This window comes from Merops nubicus, unplaced genomic scaffold (genome assembly GCF_000691845.1).
Source record: "Merops nubicus isolate BGI_N331 unplaced genomic scaffold, ASM69184v1 scaffold9374, whole genome shotgun sequence".
Classification (NCBI taxonomy): Eukaryota; Metazoa; Chordata; class Aves; order Coraciiformes; family Meropidae; genus Merops; species Merops nubicus.
In genome coordinates, this window is record NW_008603640.1 from 98631 (window position 1) to 115389 (window position 16759).

The following is a 16759-nucleotide window of genomic DNA, read 5'->3' on the forward strand; positions in this document are numbered from 1 at the left end:
TTGTTTTTGGACTCTAGACTGTTTTTCTGAAAGAGTACAGTTTTAGATGTTGGTTCATCAAGAAGCTACGGACTGTGTCCACTCCCCATAAGTCTGGCTTCATGCAATGCTAATACACAATGTCCTCTGCAGGGCCTCCCTCAGTCAATACTGCAAGTGACTGACCCTGAATGTGGTGGTGACTGCCTGCTCAAGAATTCTCTCCCATTTTTCTTTACCCTGCTGAAGAAAGGTGACAGCTGTGTTCAAAGTAAAGCTTGCCTTTCAATTCAGCTGCTTTTGACAGTAAAAAGTTTAATCTACTTTTCCAAGTACTGTTTTCATATCACATACAATTTTTAAGGTAACATTTTATTTCAGAATCTTAGTGAATAAACATCACAGTTTAATACTGCAAGATTAACATGGACATATTTTATGTGACGATCACAAATATTTTTTATTTCTCATGAATTTATTTATAATTTTCAAATGCAAATGTTTCAAAAATTATAAGCATGTACATTCTTATCAAAAGAATTTTTCATTATCTTACTTTTTTTTTTTAAGTTTCTCAAACTACAAAAGCTTGTGTGTTCTGTGTGTCCCTGGAGTGTTTTCTCTATGAAAAGCACTAGGAAGCTGACTCATGGCACTAACACTAGTGAAGGTTTACTGGTCAGAGTGGTAAAACTCTACTAGAGTTTTTGTCATCTTCCATTCTTCTTGCATCACATACACTTTTTCAGTAAAACTGTTTTGAAAAACATTGAAATTGTTACAGAAAATTTATATTAAAATAGTTTAAGGCATTGCACATAGCAACAGCAGAGGGATATGGAGATATTGTGACCAATGTTTTTATTTTCCTTTTTGTTTTATACATTTGCACTACTTCACATTTGGTAATTTTCACTGAGGAAACATGAGATCAGCATTAACAACGTGACATTTCACAGATTCAAGTCCACAGATGTATTTTACCAATAAATCAAAATTGAAGGCATGCTTAGAATGTAACCAGAAAGCAAATGTAGCACAATGCAGTATATACCAACTCAAAAAAATGCAGATGCACATCATACCTCAGGGTTGAGACTGAAAGCTTTTGCTGGCTTTCCGACACAAAGGAAGTCAAAGATAATTTCTTTCATGGCAAAATCTAAACGTTCCTGAAATAGTAAAAATATTACAAATCATTAAGCTGCTCACTTCTGCTACTTGTTTTCTTTAAGACAACAGAATGTTGAAAAACTGTTCAATCAGGATGTATTTAAATGTACGGAAAAACATTTTCGGAAGTACACAACGTATCATCAGATCTAAGCTTCCAACACTGCTGTGTGTTGATAAATCCATAAATTTATATCATTTAAATAGAAAATTATAATTTTGGAAAGAAAGCTTTTAATTATTTCATTTAAACTGTGGTAATTACGGTACTAACATAGTTATTTTACATAAAAGGAGCTTGTTCACAGATGGCAGAGCTCAGGGAAGATTTTAGGCATCTAATTCACTCCTATTCAGAGACTTTAAGTATGTTCTTAAGTGCTTTGCTCAATGGGAATGTTCTCTGAATTTAAGGAATATAAGAGATGAAACTTACAGCACTGAAGGTTAGTTTATTTTAGCAATTCCCATTTGAACTGATGAAAATAAACTGTGTCAGCTACATGCTGAACTTGGTTTTCCTCTGACTTACTGCTTTAAAAGCAGTGCAAGTCATTGTCCTATAAAGTAGGAATGATTCAGTATCATGACAAAACATGGTGTATTATTTTGAGCTTTACTGAGATTCAAGGAATTAATTTTCTGACTTGCTGGGAATTCCAAAAACTGACAAAAAATACAGCTGAGTTTAAGTGAAAATGTTTTTATCCAATTTCAGTGGAATGAGGCTTATCAAAACCTACTGTTGAAAAGAAGTCTGCCCCAGCTAAATCTGTAATTTTATCATTGCTGAGATGAAAGATACTGACAATGCGGTTGCAAAAATTCAGACAATGGAAGTTTACTTATTTATTAATTTCTTATTGGGCAAACAAGTTATTAATTAATTGGAAAGACACATGCATAGTTCTCTCATACCTGTGCAATAAACTGTATTATCTTCACAAAGATGTTTAGAGGCATATCTCTTGGCACAACACCACGGGACCCTTTTGGGAAAAGTGTTGTGACAATAGTAATAAGCCGACTGTAAAAGAAAGAAAAAAGCATTAGGCATTTCAGGACTTTGCAGACATTTGTTTACCATGAAACATAAACTGGACAGCCTACTCTGCTTAGACTTTCCTTTAAAATGAAAATGTAATGAGGTAACTTGTTCTGATCATTTGCTACAGACTCAGTGTAATTGTTTTATTTCATTACTACATTACAAGTAACAACAAACCAGTCAACGATGTGCCATTACAAAAATATTTCTAACTTTTCTCCAGGCAAAAAGTGATTTTTAGTTCTTCCAAAAGTAGAAACACTTCATACAGTAACTTTAAAAGGCAGGAGAATTACTGATGGTGCCAAAAAATGGAATATTTTGTTGTGTATAGTTGAGTTTTTATTGTACAACAGGAATAGGTACAGTTCAAAGGAATTCAGGAGAACTATAAAACCTCTTCACTAGCAACATCCATTCTACAAGACCTCATTATGATTACAAATACAGCACATTACCTTTGGGTAGCTGTGTTGCTTTCACATTTAATTCTGATCATGTAAACCCACAGTAGTCTGTACAGAGATTCCAGTGCAACGCGAGCCATTTTTGGATCCTTATTCTACAGAAATATATAATGTAAGAATAAAGTTCAGGCACAAATTAGAAAGGAAGTTCTGTACTTAGTGGATGTCAAGTTTCAGGGTTTTCAAGACGCTACAAAAAGATGCAGCCACACAGCTCCTCAGTACCCCATTCCTGCAGCTGCAGGATGCTTATGCATCTGACACCCACCCTTGTATTAATGGAGTTGTCAAAACAAACCAAGTATCAAGTTCGTTAGATAATGTTTCTATTTAAAATCGCTATTTGAAAGCCACCTCAATTTGACAATGAAAAGGAAACCTTGTCTTCAGTTGATTCTGCCAGTGCAAAAGCTATTGCCCTATGGTGGAGACCTGGTATGAAGAACAAAGCAGATAAATAAATGTACTGCAAACATTCAAAAATGAAAGGACAAAAACCTGCGGATGCTTAGGCTGGCCTAGTTAGCATGGCACCTGGGATCAGCTGGACTGAAATGCATTATCTGTCTGGGTTGTTGTTTATTTCTGGAAACTTTTAAACTAGTACAAGATCGTGTCTCTTTGGTCATGCGCAGTTTTCTTTCTGTGGCAGTTTTAAGAGCTTTCTGAGTAAGGTGCAAGTATATGCAGTCCAATCAGATGGTCTCTCATGTGTTGGGCCATCTGGTGGGTTAAACTTTACTGGACTCCTTCACACTTTAACCTGAGATAAGATCTGCCTGGCCTACAGTGCAAAGCTCTATGGCAAAGAGTGAAATTTTAGACTGCAGACAAATGTTGTGTCACAGATCAAAGACCATGATTTGTTCAAAGAAACTGCAACCAGTGCAATCAGTGGTTCCTGAATGTGTATTGGTCTAGGTCCTGCAAAACGGAAGGAAGACAACCTGCTGATGACATGAGATATGGCTCCAACTTTCAACATGGCATCTGTCACAAGCTCAGGAATAGGAACACTGTCCTTGGGTTACAATTTCCATTTAGCTCCTTGACAACATTTTATACAATAAAGCCTTAAATGGAAGAAAAAACTGCAAGCTCCTTTTGCTTGTTATAGTAGCATTCAATGGTTGTAGCACATGATTAGAATAAGAAGTAAAGAATGTCAAAGTTTATGTGGCTTATTAATCTTTGCAGGATTTTAAATCATAAGATTTTTTGTAATCAATGTGTTTAATAACCTGTTTACTTTAAATCTATTTTTCATCAGGTATCATCACATCAGTCCTTGTAAATTTCAGTCCTAAAAATTTGATTTCTTCAACACACAATGGAGAATCCTTAATCAAAGTTTATTCTCACCCCAAAGCTTTCAAGAAAATAGCAGACACTGTTGCTGAGTTAAGGTAACAAGAGCTTGTGGGACAGAGGAGTAAGTCCTCAATATAAGCAAATGTCCAAATATTCCAGCAACGAGCTAGTTCAGCTGTGAAGGCAGTTGAGAAGAGATGGAGGACTGAGACTGGTATCATTGGAGCTTTCCAAAAATAGCAGACCAGTTTTCTGCCAGAAACAGCAAGCTGCATAGCAGAAGCAGGATTAAGAAGAAGATGATAGAAAGCCTGAGAAATATCCAGGGAAATTATGGGCCTGTCCATGGGCAAGATCTGTGCGAGTGCATGGTTGTTGGGTGCCCATTAATTTGGAAAGCACATAGTGCATCTCCCTTCCCAAGAGACGACCACCAATTGAGCTTCTTCAGTATTTCAAGGATTTTTGTGAACAAGAAAAACCCAGACAGTAATCCTATTAGGACAAGGAGTATTTGGCCTAATATATCTGACATCTTCTTTGCTTTCCCAACAGCAGGTATTGGCACTGGATGTGGTTCCTTCACCACTGCTGGCAGTCCCCAACTTGCTGTTGGTGCCAAAGAATTTGTCAAAGTTGATGTGGGCCTTCTGAAAATGGGGAGCAGTTGGAAACAGATCTCTGCCAGGATCTGCTCTGTTTCTTGATTAGTGAGGTCTGCTGGCTTTTATTTGTTGTTGTTGTTGCTCTTCTAGAAATTTCTTTTGCAACGTCTCTGCCTCTTCTGTCATTGGTGGAGGAACAATCAGGCTTCCAGGAGTGAAGCATATTTTCTTTAATTCCTTCATTTTTGTTTTCCACTAATGTTTTACACCTGGCCCACTCTGGCCAAAGTGATATCGTGTTGGTATCCATGGATTAACTCCTGACATAGGCACTGTTTGACCCATTCTTTATACAGTAAGTTCTGTACCCTTGGCTCACATTGTAGTGGATCCTTCTCCATGTCCAGTGTGATTTGGAGACAAGGAACTGTTGCTCCCACTTAAAACTTCTGCCTCTAAATGAAACATGGTGCTTTGACTCTTTCCTGTATACAAGCTCTGCCTTGAAGAGTTTTTAGCAAATAAAGTTTAGTTAACGATAAATGTTCCCTTTCAAAACCAGGATACTTATTAACTTTTACACTGCTTTCAGCAGGGTAGTATGAAATGCCCTTTGGCCAGAATTTGGCCAGGGTCAAATATTTCCACATCCTGGCAGGAGTCTCCTTCATTAATTCAAGGGAAATGTTTGTTTCCACAAGATCAGAGATCTGCCAGTTTATATGAAAATCAGAAATACGATTAGAATATAAATCTTTTAGCTTTCCTAGCATGTGATTGACATTAATGGTTTTGAGATGGAGATTGTATTTTATGGGGTGTGGAGGGTGTTAAGAAACCTGATCCATTATGTGTTTCATGGGAACCTCCACAAGACTGTGGAGTCCCACATACTGTCCTGGTGTGCACATCTTTCCTTCTGACAGAAGGATTTCTCCTTCTCGATCTAGCTCTTTTTCCAGATGCATGAGTTTGGTTGTGGCCTTGAGGTGGCATTCTGACTGGTGAAGTCACTATTTCAATAGCTGGGGCATCTCTTCCTCTGTACTGAGAAAAAGCAGCCAATCATGTTCTTAATTTAGCTATGTATTCAACTACCATACCTTCTCCCTAGTCTAAAGATTGAATGTGCCACCACACTAAACTATGAGCCCTATGAATTAAGTACATATCAATGAATTACAGGTAGCAAGATGAATTCCAATTTGATTTTTCAACTGGCAAGGTAGGAGCAGTTTTACTTATATTTTCCCTAATGGTTTCAAATAATTTGTCAGGATCTTCCTCATTTTCAGGAAAATCTATTTTCCCAGATGGCTCCTTGGAGCTCTTACAGCTGTAGCTGCCTTTTTGAAAGTTTATATAACCTCATAAACCCCCACAAAATAACAACATGCTTATTTTCTGAATCCCCTTGCAAATAAAGTTCTAATACATCTTCAGCAAAAGTAAGTACTTCAGGTACAGGTAGAAAGAAATCTTCAGACAGACTGAACATTTTGAATAGACATTCTAACAGCAGGATCCATATGAAGAGAGTCAATATAAATTGTTTCATTCAGACAGAGACAAAGTCCAGCAAGAAAGCCACAGCAATAAAGGATGTTATATATACCTTGTTGACAAACAACTTTTGGAGAACAGAGATACTCTCCACAAGTTGTATCTGAGCTGAGAAAGTGGTTGTGTGTTCTACCTGTGCTGTTTGCAGAAGCGCCCCAGCCACTGGTTCATCAAGCAGCAGTTTGGAGGCCCTTCACTTGAGCTAACCACTTCACTGTGCTTCTTATACTGGCCTGCTCAGGTAGGCACAGGACCATCCTTTCATATGGATCCACTTTAAGTGTGGAATGGGGCATGAGTGATTGCACAAGTCAGAAATACAGAGGAGCAGTAATGATAACTAGCATATGTCTATTGAACAGTATGTGCTGGCTGGGAACCACAGCAGGCTGCAGTAGACAGTCTTAAACTTCAAAGATCTAACAGATGGTGAAGGGATAAGAATGGATATGTGGAGCAAACAAAATAGTTTATGGTTTTTTAATGCAACTTAACAGTGAAACAGGCAATGGAATCAGTGTCCTGCAACTAGTTCCATTCTGATAAAGCAATAACCAGTGCTTTGTTTGAGAATGCCTTTGTGAAAAAAGGGAAGTTAAAACTGGGTCGGTTTTGGTATCTTGCTCAAGCTGATAACTTTCATCAACAATCTCCTCTGTTTCACAGCTGTTCGACTCAGGCTCAGTTTGAGTTAGAGAAACAGTAGAAATTCAAGCTAGGTATGAAACTGCTTTTTTTATTATTGAAAAAGTCTCCACAGCTAAAAATATGTACTGTTAGGAATAAAGTTATGTATTGAATCAGATAACAGCAATAATCCAGCACATTACCTATGATGGATTTGCAACAGATCAATAGGGTACACTGAATTTTTGCTACAGTATTAAAAGCAGAAGATACTAACCTTGAGATTGGATAGGCAGTTGTTGAGGAAAACATGCCATCTGTTTAAAAAAAACTGCTTCTGACTGACACAAAGCAGGCAGGTTACCAAAGGGTACAAAGCCTAAACAGGAAATAGATGTCGATACCATATTATTTGCATGTCTACACAACATAAAAGTGACTTAATAGAGCTACTGTAAACTTAAAGCTCTAACTCCTCCATTTTGTGCAATACACGTTAAACAACATAAACACATTGTTAAGTAGTAAAATTCAAAATGAACCTTTCTCTAAAGCTGTTACAGATATGTTCTATGCATGAACTAAAAGCAAACAAACACCTGCTTACAGTAGTATAATAAATCCAAAGATGGGCCACAATTTTACAGACTCACAGGACTAAGTTCCATCAGTTAACTGAGAAATGATAGTGTGGAAATAACTAAACTTTATTATAGTAACAACAGGATGCACAGAGATTGTTTGAACTGGTGAATGCCTATTACTCCTCAAAATCTGCAGTCAAAATATTTGCTGAGAGACATGTCAAACATCCTAAAGAACTGTGTTAATAAACAGGTATTGCCTGGATCTGCTGGTACTTACATCTTGTGAAGCGAAAAATAAAAAGAAGCAAGGCAGAACACAGACATTCAAATCCTGGAATCTGGTCTCTTTGTCAAAATTTACTTTGACACTCAGCTTATAAATGTTACACCGAAAGAAATTAGCTAAAATGCACCTATTAATTTTGAAACTGACTTTGCTATTTCAGCAAATCCTTTCTGTTTCAGTTGTCCTGTTAACATGCCAAATCAGAACTTTAAGGTTATTAGTCAACAAGAAGGTAACTTTATTCCAAAGACCAATGATTCTCCTGTAATATATAACATAAATTGTCTATAGCTAGGTTGGACCCAGTTTCTTCAGCAAATGGCAAATGTACATTAATTTTTATTTTTATAATCTTTATGTCCAAAGTACATAGAGGAGAGGATAATTGAAGTCTTCTCATGGAAGACTTTTTTACCATATAAACAGTAGGACTGTAATAGCTGAGTACTTGACAGGATCACAGAGTTTAGGAATATCCCAAGACCGTTACAACCCATCCTAAGGAAGAGCCCTAGAGGGAAGATACAAACCGTCTCCTGGAGTTTCCTAATTCTCTCCCTTTTTTTATCAAAGAATCTTAAAGACTAGCTCGTGCAAGACACTTCTGGGCAGAAAACGAGGCAGGTTGAATGCCTCCATCCTGCCTGTACAGCAAGTGCATTGACTCACAAAACACTGATCTTGCAGAGGAAGGTCCTTTCCATTCTCTAAAGGGTGCTTTCTTCCAGGAAGGCTGGAAATATGCACTGCGGCTATTTCTGCCAACAGTTTGCCTTTCCCCTCCTCCTCCTCCTTGCAAACTTTGTATTTCTAATCACACCCTCACAAGAATCTCTTCTGTCACTTTTAACTGTGTAGCCTCCAGTGTGCTATGTGTAGACAAGCAACCAAAAGCAAAGCCCCAGCTGTGCAATCCTCTCTCAAGCACATAGTATTGACTTTGGCAAGTACAGCCCCCAGCCTGGGGAAGTTCTATTTCATATAAAAACCGTACAGCAAAGCTCTTACCCAGCTGTAGCTTCAACAATGCTTTTTTAACTCAGCAGAGCAGAACAGAGCCACACAAACACAAGCTGAGTGAAATCAGAAATCCATCCTAAGACTCCCACTAATTCAAACTGGATCAGGACTGTGCCCCAGGGGATGCTCTGACTGTCCCGGGGGACCGGTGTAACAGTGGCCGAGAGCTCAAGCACGCTCCTGCAGTTCTCCCAGCAGTTTCAACAGTGCTAGTGACCAGCATTTGCCAAGAGCACTGGGAAGTCTTTTTGACTTTCCCATAGAATGAGGGAGGACAAACGACAACTTTCTTTACTGAAAAGGTCCAAGCCTTCACAAGGGATTAGCTAACGGCACACTGCTGACATGCGCTGACCCAGTTGGAGAGACAGACTGCTTAAGGCGGCCAGCATCAAACTGACTCAGATCCTCATTTAATTCAGATCAACTCATGCTTCCAAAAATATACTGCAATGCCACTGTTCATCTCAGAAGAAAAACATGAAGTAGGGAGCTGCACAGTAGCCAAGTTACGGATTTAAAAGGGCATGTGTTATACATTTTTTTGTTCCTACCATGTATTATTTAAGCTCTGTGAAAGAGTTGTTCCCACATGCCTCATTTGTTCTCGCTTGACAAGAAGTGAACTCTATTCTTTCTCCTCTCCTCCTAATGTTTACACATAACAAGTATGACAAAACCTAACTGTGTAATAATCACAGAACCAGAAGCTGAAAACATCTGTTTGATTCAGACTGATGTAGATCATATACTGAATAAAATAAATACAGTTATTTTCTGCAAACACAATAACCTTCCTTGCAGACAGAAATGTATTGGTTATAAAGCCAAATGTAGAAAAAAGTTTTGCCGTTTCCCAAGAGTCTTGTTCAGAGATATTTCTTAAAAAGAATTTTTGCCACTGCATCTTAGGGTTACTAACCAACGAGTGCTTCTTTCGTGAGGAAAGTTCAAGTGTTGTATCATACAGGCTTTCAACAAAGTTCCTCAGACAGGGGACATTCACTTCATTTTTAACAGCCTGGAAGAAAAATTCATGTTAATAAACCACTATTTCACAAGCTGTTTTATCTAATTTAAAGAAATTATGCAAACAAGATGAAAAATAAACTCACAGCAGCTACAGGGACAAGAATTTCAACAAATAGTCCTGCCAATGCATGCTTGATATCTTTGTCTTTCACTTCAAGGAAATAATGTGCACATTCCTAAAACAAAACAAAACAAGAAACATAAATTGCCCATCAGCTGGAATAAAGACCTGTAAATGTTTGCTGAATGCTAATCAAGTGTCAGCAACTATTTTTATCTTTCAAATGCCACAGAAAACATTTGTCTACTAACTTTTAAATCTGTATTTTGCAGCAAGCACAAAGCAGGACGTAAGTCAAGATCAAGGATCTGTTACTCTAACCATTATTATCCACAAACTCTCCACTGATTCTAGCTGTGCCCCATGGTGTTTTGGGGATGGAAAGGGAGTTGGACTCCGGGGCTGACCTCATGCCTTTATCTGTATGTATCTTCAGGAACAGGAGTAACAGCCCACATGGACTGCTTTACACAATGCCCTGAGAGGCCAGAAAAGGAATGTGCTTCTCTGGTAAGATACTCAAGGCAAGGAACAATCTTACTGTAAATATTTCAGGATAAATTTCACTGCTAGGATCCATTGCAGATTAAGAGCTGTGCTATATGAGGGAAGAGACCTACAGTGCCCACCACGATTTCCAGCCTGCAACTGGGAACTGAGAGAGAAAGTAAAAATGTATGTTTGTCCTAAACATGCAGCGAACTACTACCCACACATCTGTGCTGCTCGGGAAGTGAGGGAGGGCAGATAAGCATCCACCCACTCCTGTGCTTCTGTGTCACTTCTCTGAGGACAACAAACCATGTTGCTCCAGTTACTTCTTCCTCCCTGGGTCCAAGGCCCGAACAGCCACTGACTTTACAAGGAAGGTCCCCATTGTCCTCTGCTCCTGTACATGCGTGCAGAGCAGTTTACACGTCAGACCATGCATATTTTTTCCTGTCTGCATTCAGGATTCTACACTATGTGGCTTCAATCACTCCAAACATTTCTGATACACAGCTGAGGCTCCTACACAAAGGCAGTAGCCTTCCTGAGCTGCTTCTGCAATGCATGGTGGAAGACAGACTCTTCTGGAGCTCACTCCTGAGATTAGCTCGCCCTTTGAAAGTGTCTCTCACTACTAGAGCAGAGCTGGTGTGACAGTGCTTGTAGCTGAAGCACTGCATGTAGATCCCCAAACTAACAGATGAATTGTCTGAAGAATCGAACAGCTTTTCACCAAATTGAGCCAAATGGTTTTCCTACCATTTCCTACCACCTTATGATGCACTGCATTATATATAAGCATTAATTTCATGCTAAGATACTGTAGTCAAGGAAGGTAGGGATCATTTGCATCCAGATTTGATTTTGAGTTCTTTTCTACAGGAGCTTTATGACTGATTTTGATAGCAGTGAGCACTGGATCCCAGCAGTGCCATAAAGCTCTGCCACAAAGTCCTTCACTCTTATTAGTCATGCGCACTGAACACTCACTGCTTTGATATCTTTCCAGGTCTTACATTAAGTCAACACATACTAAGATATGTTCATATAATGAAGTATAAGGTAAGAAGAAAAATGATCAGTTTCTTTGTTGTTAAATATGTGATAAATATGTTACTAAATATGGTTTAAAACACACTGCAAAACTGAAATAGAGTGTTCTTCCTGTTCAGGATGTAGAGAAATGGCTCTGTGTGCCTGTATGTCTGTGTATTTGTATTCCAAATCCTTACTTGTGAGCATCCAACATTGATTTTTTACTCCACTGGCACCATCAATAAGCTGATCTTTACAGGGTTCTTTATATAAAACAAGTATTCTACTGGATGAGCAGCTACAAATCATGTAGCCATGAGGGTGATCCCAAGAAAACACGAGGAAAAAAATGTTAGGCTAAATAAATCTGCGGATGGGAACAGAACCCATTGTACATAACTAGCAAGAATGTAGACTTTTAAAATATTTAAACATAAATATTTTCTTTCCTTTTACAAAATGATGCAATCTATTAATTTAAACCATTCATGGTAGTCAAACTATGCTTTGTACTAGTGTCTCTCAAACTGGGTGGGTATAGAATGTACCCTACAGGAAAGGGGGGTGAAGATGTGATGGAAGGAGAAAACACATCCAAGGGACATTCCATCCAGCTTTTGCCTCAATTCTTTGTCTCTTCCTCTGTGTTTTTCCTGACCAGAAGTTCCTCTCCTCTCTGGCAACTATGTCAGTGATGGAAAATCCACTTCGGAGGCAGTGAGGAGCTAGGGAGACATAGCTAGGCAGGGACACAGGGTGAGGAACAGCTGTGGGATGGCAGGGTAGAAGGTCTGGGGTCTACAGAACCAAAAGTCTTTTTGTTGGAGGGTGAGGTGTAAGGACTAGGGGTATATGGCTGATGAAAAGTTGAAAAGGAATGATACACTCCAGAGACTGGAGACTGAGGTGTTGAGGTTCAGAGCAAGGAGACAAACATATGTGCACATACATTTATGTAGGAATGACACACAGAAAATCTCCTGGAGTACTGCAGGAAAGTCATAGGGGAGCCCATTCTAAAAAATCTGGGAACCACAGTTAGATACTTAAGAACTTTACCTGCATAAACTGAAGAGAAGCTTCAAAGTCCTCCACAGGATACATCTTAATGCGAAAGAATTTCATTCCCATTATGAGACTGATAATGCTTTGAACTACATATGGGCTTTGCTCTTTATGCCGTAACTCTTTCAACTCTGCCATAAATTTCTTCTTTACAGCAGGAAATCTATGAATTCACATTGGTTAGTTACAAAACAGTATACAGTAACATTTTAAATGTATTGTAAGGTGTATCAAGGGGAAAAATCTAAAGAAGATTCAACTGTGGTTGTAAAATACTATTTCAGTCAATATATGAATAGATTTCTTCTAGTTTTCTTTCATTTCTGATAAACGCAAAAAAGAAAATGAAGCATACAGCCTAATCTTAGTCCCTTTAGAAAACTGCATCTTTCTTACCACCCCCCTATTCTAAATATGAGCAAACAATATCATCAGAATAACACCCTCACATGGTTTTCAAATATCCAAGATGATAGTTTTCTTGCAAGTACAGGCAAAATTTTCAAAAGAAAATGCTTAAATGATAATGATGAAAATATTCAGGTAGGCAGTTCTGCCCTTAGGTTTTTTCTAATAGCCATTACAGCAATATTTAAGCATTCGCTACACTTGGGATGGAGGGGTCTGTGACCATTTTTAATCTCTCCCACGAATCTATTGGAGGTGTCTTTTGAGACATACTGTCAAGAAGATCATTGAACAGGGCCTCCTATCCTTTCTGACACAAAATGAAAAGAATTTCATTTTCATGGGCAGGTGTAGCATGTAACCACCTTTTGTTATCACCTCTGACAGAGACCACAGGAGAGTTGAAAGAAACATGTTGGCAGGAAGAAACCCTTTAGTGGTAATACCAATTTAGCAAGGCCAAGAATTGGACAAGAAAAGCAGTATTTATGGAGAACAAGTATGTTTTATCTTGGACAGTCAGCTTGATGCTTATGATCCAGATATCACTCCCCCTTTTGCCTTTGACCCAGAAAATTTAGAAGCCCAGGTAAGGCCTTAGATGAAGTGTGAAAGCTGTTATGATTTCCAGGAACTCGAACTGTTCTGGTTGTATCAAACTAAGATGATTCATTTTGTAGAGCAGACTAACTCTCAGCAACATCAAGAAGTCAGGAGACAATGATCCCTGTGTTGGGGCAGTAAATTTTACCCTCTGCATAGAATCATAGAATCATAGGGGTTGGAAGGGACCTCGAAAGATCATCTAGTCCAACCCCCCTGCCAGAGCAGGGAGTTTGTTTGCATAGTTTGTGGTGTAAGCTTCTGATGAGATGTTATACATGAGTTTCTGAAGCTGTCTGCTTCCAGATGCAAAATTTAAGACCCGATTCAAAAAGTGTTCTATGTGACCTGCTCTAAGACATGCAGGATGAAGGATTCAGAAGCAGTTGCATTAAGTTGTTGTGAGAAAGGGACTGAACTGAAGCAACTGCAGAGAGACTTAAAGATGTTGCTGCATTGGAGGAGAGCCGCTTTTAGGTTTGCCCAGCTAGACAGAAAAAAGCATATAGAAAACAATGAATTAAAACACCTCTCTTCAGCCCTTTGGGCTTCCCACAGACATCACTGCTGACATAAGAAAAATAATGCTGCTGTAACTGAGTTGAATTTATTCACTGTCTCCTGACCAGATGCAGAAAACCTGTGATTCTCTACAGTTCTATGCTCTGTAACAGTTGGATGAAGGGCCAATGAGCCAAAATGATTTATTTCTACACCACCATTTAAGCAAGTGAGAAAATCAGCATATTACCATGCTAAACAAGTAGAACTTCTCAGAGTTATGGGGGGAATTGCTTACTTTGCTTGAGCTAGAACACCTATTACTTCTGCATACAAATCCGCAACGATGTGCATATTTCCAGTGTTAGGACCAAGGTACCTAGCAAGAGACAAGAAGGAATTCTTGGTTGAGAAAGCATACTGATTAAGCCACTACTATTTAAAAATTAAGAAAGAATTCATAAAACTTTTGTATGGAAAAAAGCCTTACCCTTCTTTGTACTTAAAGTGCTTGAAAGCCAAGTTAATAACATCATGTACCAAACTGTCTATTACAGGATGAAGTGGAATCTGAAAACACAAAATAAAATCCAAGTTACACATACATTACACTTAAAGCTGCACACCTTAGTGCTAGTATTATTCATGGGTATCTTCCAAATAAAAATATGGTATCAGCTGAGATAGCATCTAGCTAACAAAACAGCTGAAATGAGCCTGCCATTTAAAGGTAATTTAGTATTGAAAAGAAATACTTTAGCTCCAAAGACTTGGCAAAGTGAAGCCTGTGCAATCACAGAATACTATGTATCCTACAGGTCCCAGAAAGACAGCAATGAACAAACGTTCAGGGTGTATCTCAGGTTTCTATTAGACTCTTAAAGACAGAAACAGAAAGAAGAATCCTAAAATTTGATTGTACTGGTAATTTCCATAATTTATTAGTTAATGGGTAAAAGTTAAGAACTCCATACCTGTTTCAAAACTTCTATTAATACTAAAGAAAAAATAAAATCAATAGCCAGATCTCTTCTCTCCATTAAATAGTCCCTCTGCTGTTCATCACTGCAAAATCAAACCAGGAAAAACAGTATTTAGGAAATGTGTCATTCATATTGTATACCTTCTTCAATTACAAAAATACAGATAACAGTGTTCTCCCTTTCAAACTGCAGCCCAGCACTTCAGAAAGCAACGCACTGACATGCTCTTAAAATATGATAAAGAGACCAAATCTATCTTGCTACCTTCACCTTCTTTCACATGTTTAAATGTCACTCTCCATTTCTTCCCTCTTTTTTTCCAGTTTAAGATCAACACAAAATTTTTCAAGAAAAAACCAAACAAACAAAGAAAACCAAGGAAACCTTTGGATTGTATATTCTAATAAATGGATTTAATTTCAATTTCCTTGCTGATGGCACCAGTTAGACAGCTCTCAATTACACTTTGAAGGCGAACATAATATGTTATTTTATGCTATCAAATTCATACTTAGACTTGTGATGGATTTTGAAAAATGCCTTAAAAGTACCAATGGAGAATTCATAACCAAACAATGTTCTCTTTTTGAAACTGTTCCCCTGTCACATCATTAACTTTGGCATCACTTGTCAAAAATTCAAAAGCATTCCTTGTGCAGAACAACTCAGAGGAAAAAAAAGTCTGAGGTGAGTAGCCTGCAATACAAATACAAAAAAATACCTGTCTGGGTCTCCTGATCAGAGTTTCAAAGTGTATTAAAAATTTAAATGAAGTATAAATTACTTTTTGTAAAATTAAACATTAAAGGGACAGTCCTGCAGTGCATTTGAAGCAGTTATCACTGATTTCATGAGGTTTTTCTTTGTGAAATTCAGCACAATGCTTATAAACATCAAGAGCTTTAGTGATTTCAGGTGTACTTGTGTGCTTTAATTACACATGCATTTAAGAGTTCTGCTTGCTCAGTGATGAATTTAATTGTTTGCATTTTGATTTTCTTGTTTTCATATTAGCTGGAGAAAGGACTGGTTGTATGTTCTTTCTGTAACACTATCACTTGACAGAGTGGCTTTGGTTCACTGAGGGTTTGGCCTTGGGTGGAGTTCCTGAAGACACCTACTTGTGAGCAAGTGGTCCTGTAACAGGTTAAGAGAAAGAGGCACTTCAAGGCAAGGATTCATCTAATCCACAAGTAGAAACCTAACTGATGAATCATGCCTTTACATTGCCTACTTCTACTGACATGAAGAGTCTAGAAGGTTCTGATTCAGGTTCATCTTTACCTTGATAAAACTGGCTCCTACCCCTTTGTTCTGGCAACTATTGCCTTCAGTAGTTACCTGATTATAATGTAATCCTAATGTGAAAAATAGCCTATGCATTTCCAAACACCAGGTCTGCCAATGTCGATTCTCTTGATGCTTCATTGAAGTGTGTAAATGTAGTACACCAAAATAATCAGAAAAACTTTAAGTTTGAAGAATATACCAGTACCAAAATGTCAGATGTCAATATAAACCAAGACTGATCTGCTGTCTTATCACTGAGAACTACTGATACCATAATAAATCAATGTATTTGTTTTGAGGTCTTTTTTTTTTTTTGTTTGCTGGTTTGCTTAAAGAGCTAAGTTAACGTTGTTAGAACTCTCTGACTGATTCACAGTTTTTTTGGGTTGAGGACAGATGTCTGTGAAATTTCTATGATTAAGCAGAATGCTGTATTAAATGTTGCCTTCCAAGGGTCACAGAATTACTGTCTGCTCATGTGAGTAAAGAAGAGAGGCACAGTTTATATAAATCACTACTTAAATGACATTACAGCATCCAAAACAGCAGTAAGAACCGGTGTTGTAACTATCAGGAACATAATTTTAAGGACACAATTACTCCATTCAACTAGAAAATGAGAAGAG

General features: G+C 38.1%; 1 protein-coding gene across 1 annotated transcript in view; it reads right to left on the reverse strand.

Annotated features, from left to right (window-relative positions):
- FRY (furry homolog (Drosophila)) overlaps positions 1 to 16759 on the reverse strand; it is a 164716-nt gene that overhangs the window by 94729 nt on the left and 53228 nt on the right. The window contains exons 5-14 of the mRNA XM_008938741.1: positions 14835 to 14925; positions 14351 to 14430; positions 14159 to 14239; positions 12343 to 12511; positions 9782 to 9874; positions 9589 to 9687; positions 7051 to 7152; positions 2659 to 2762; positions 2071 to 2179; positions 1065 to 1151 (exon numbers count right to left, since the gene is read on the reverse strand). Of these exons, the coding sequence (XP_008936989.1) occupies positions 1065 to 1151; positions 2071 to 2179; positions 2659 to 2762; positions 7051 to 7152; positions 9589 to 9687; positions 9782 to 9874; positions 12343 to 12511; positions 14159 to 14239; positions 14351 to 14430; positions 14835 to 14925 (1015 nt within the window). The remainder of the gene's footprint in view (positions 1 to 1064; positions 1152 to 2070; positions 2180 to 2658; positions 2763 to 7050; positions 7153 to 9588; positions 9688 to 9781; positions 9875 to 12342; positions 12512 to 14158; positions 14240 to 14350; positions 14431 to 14834; positions 14926 to 16759) is intronic.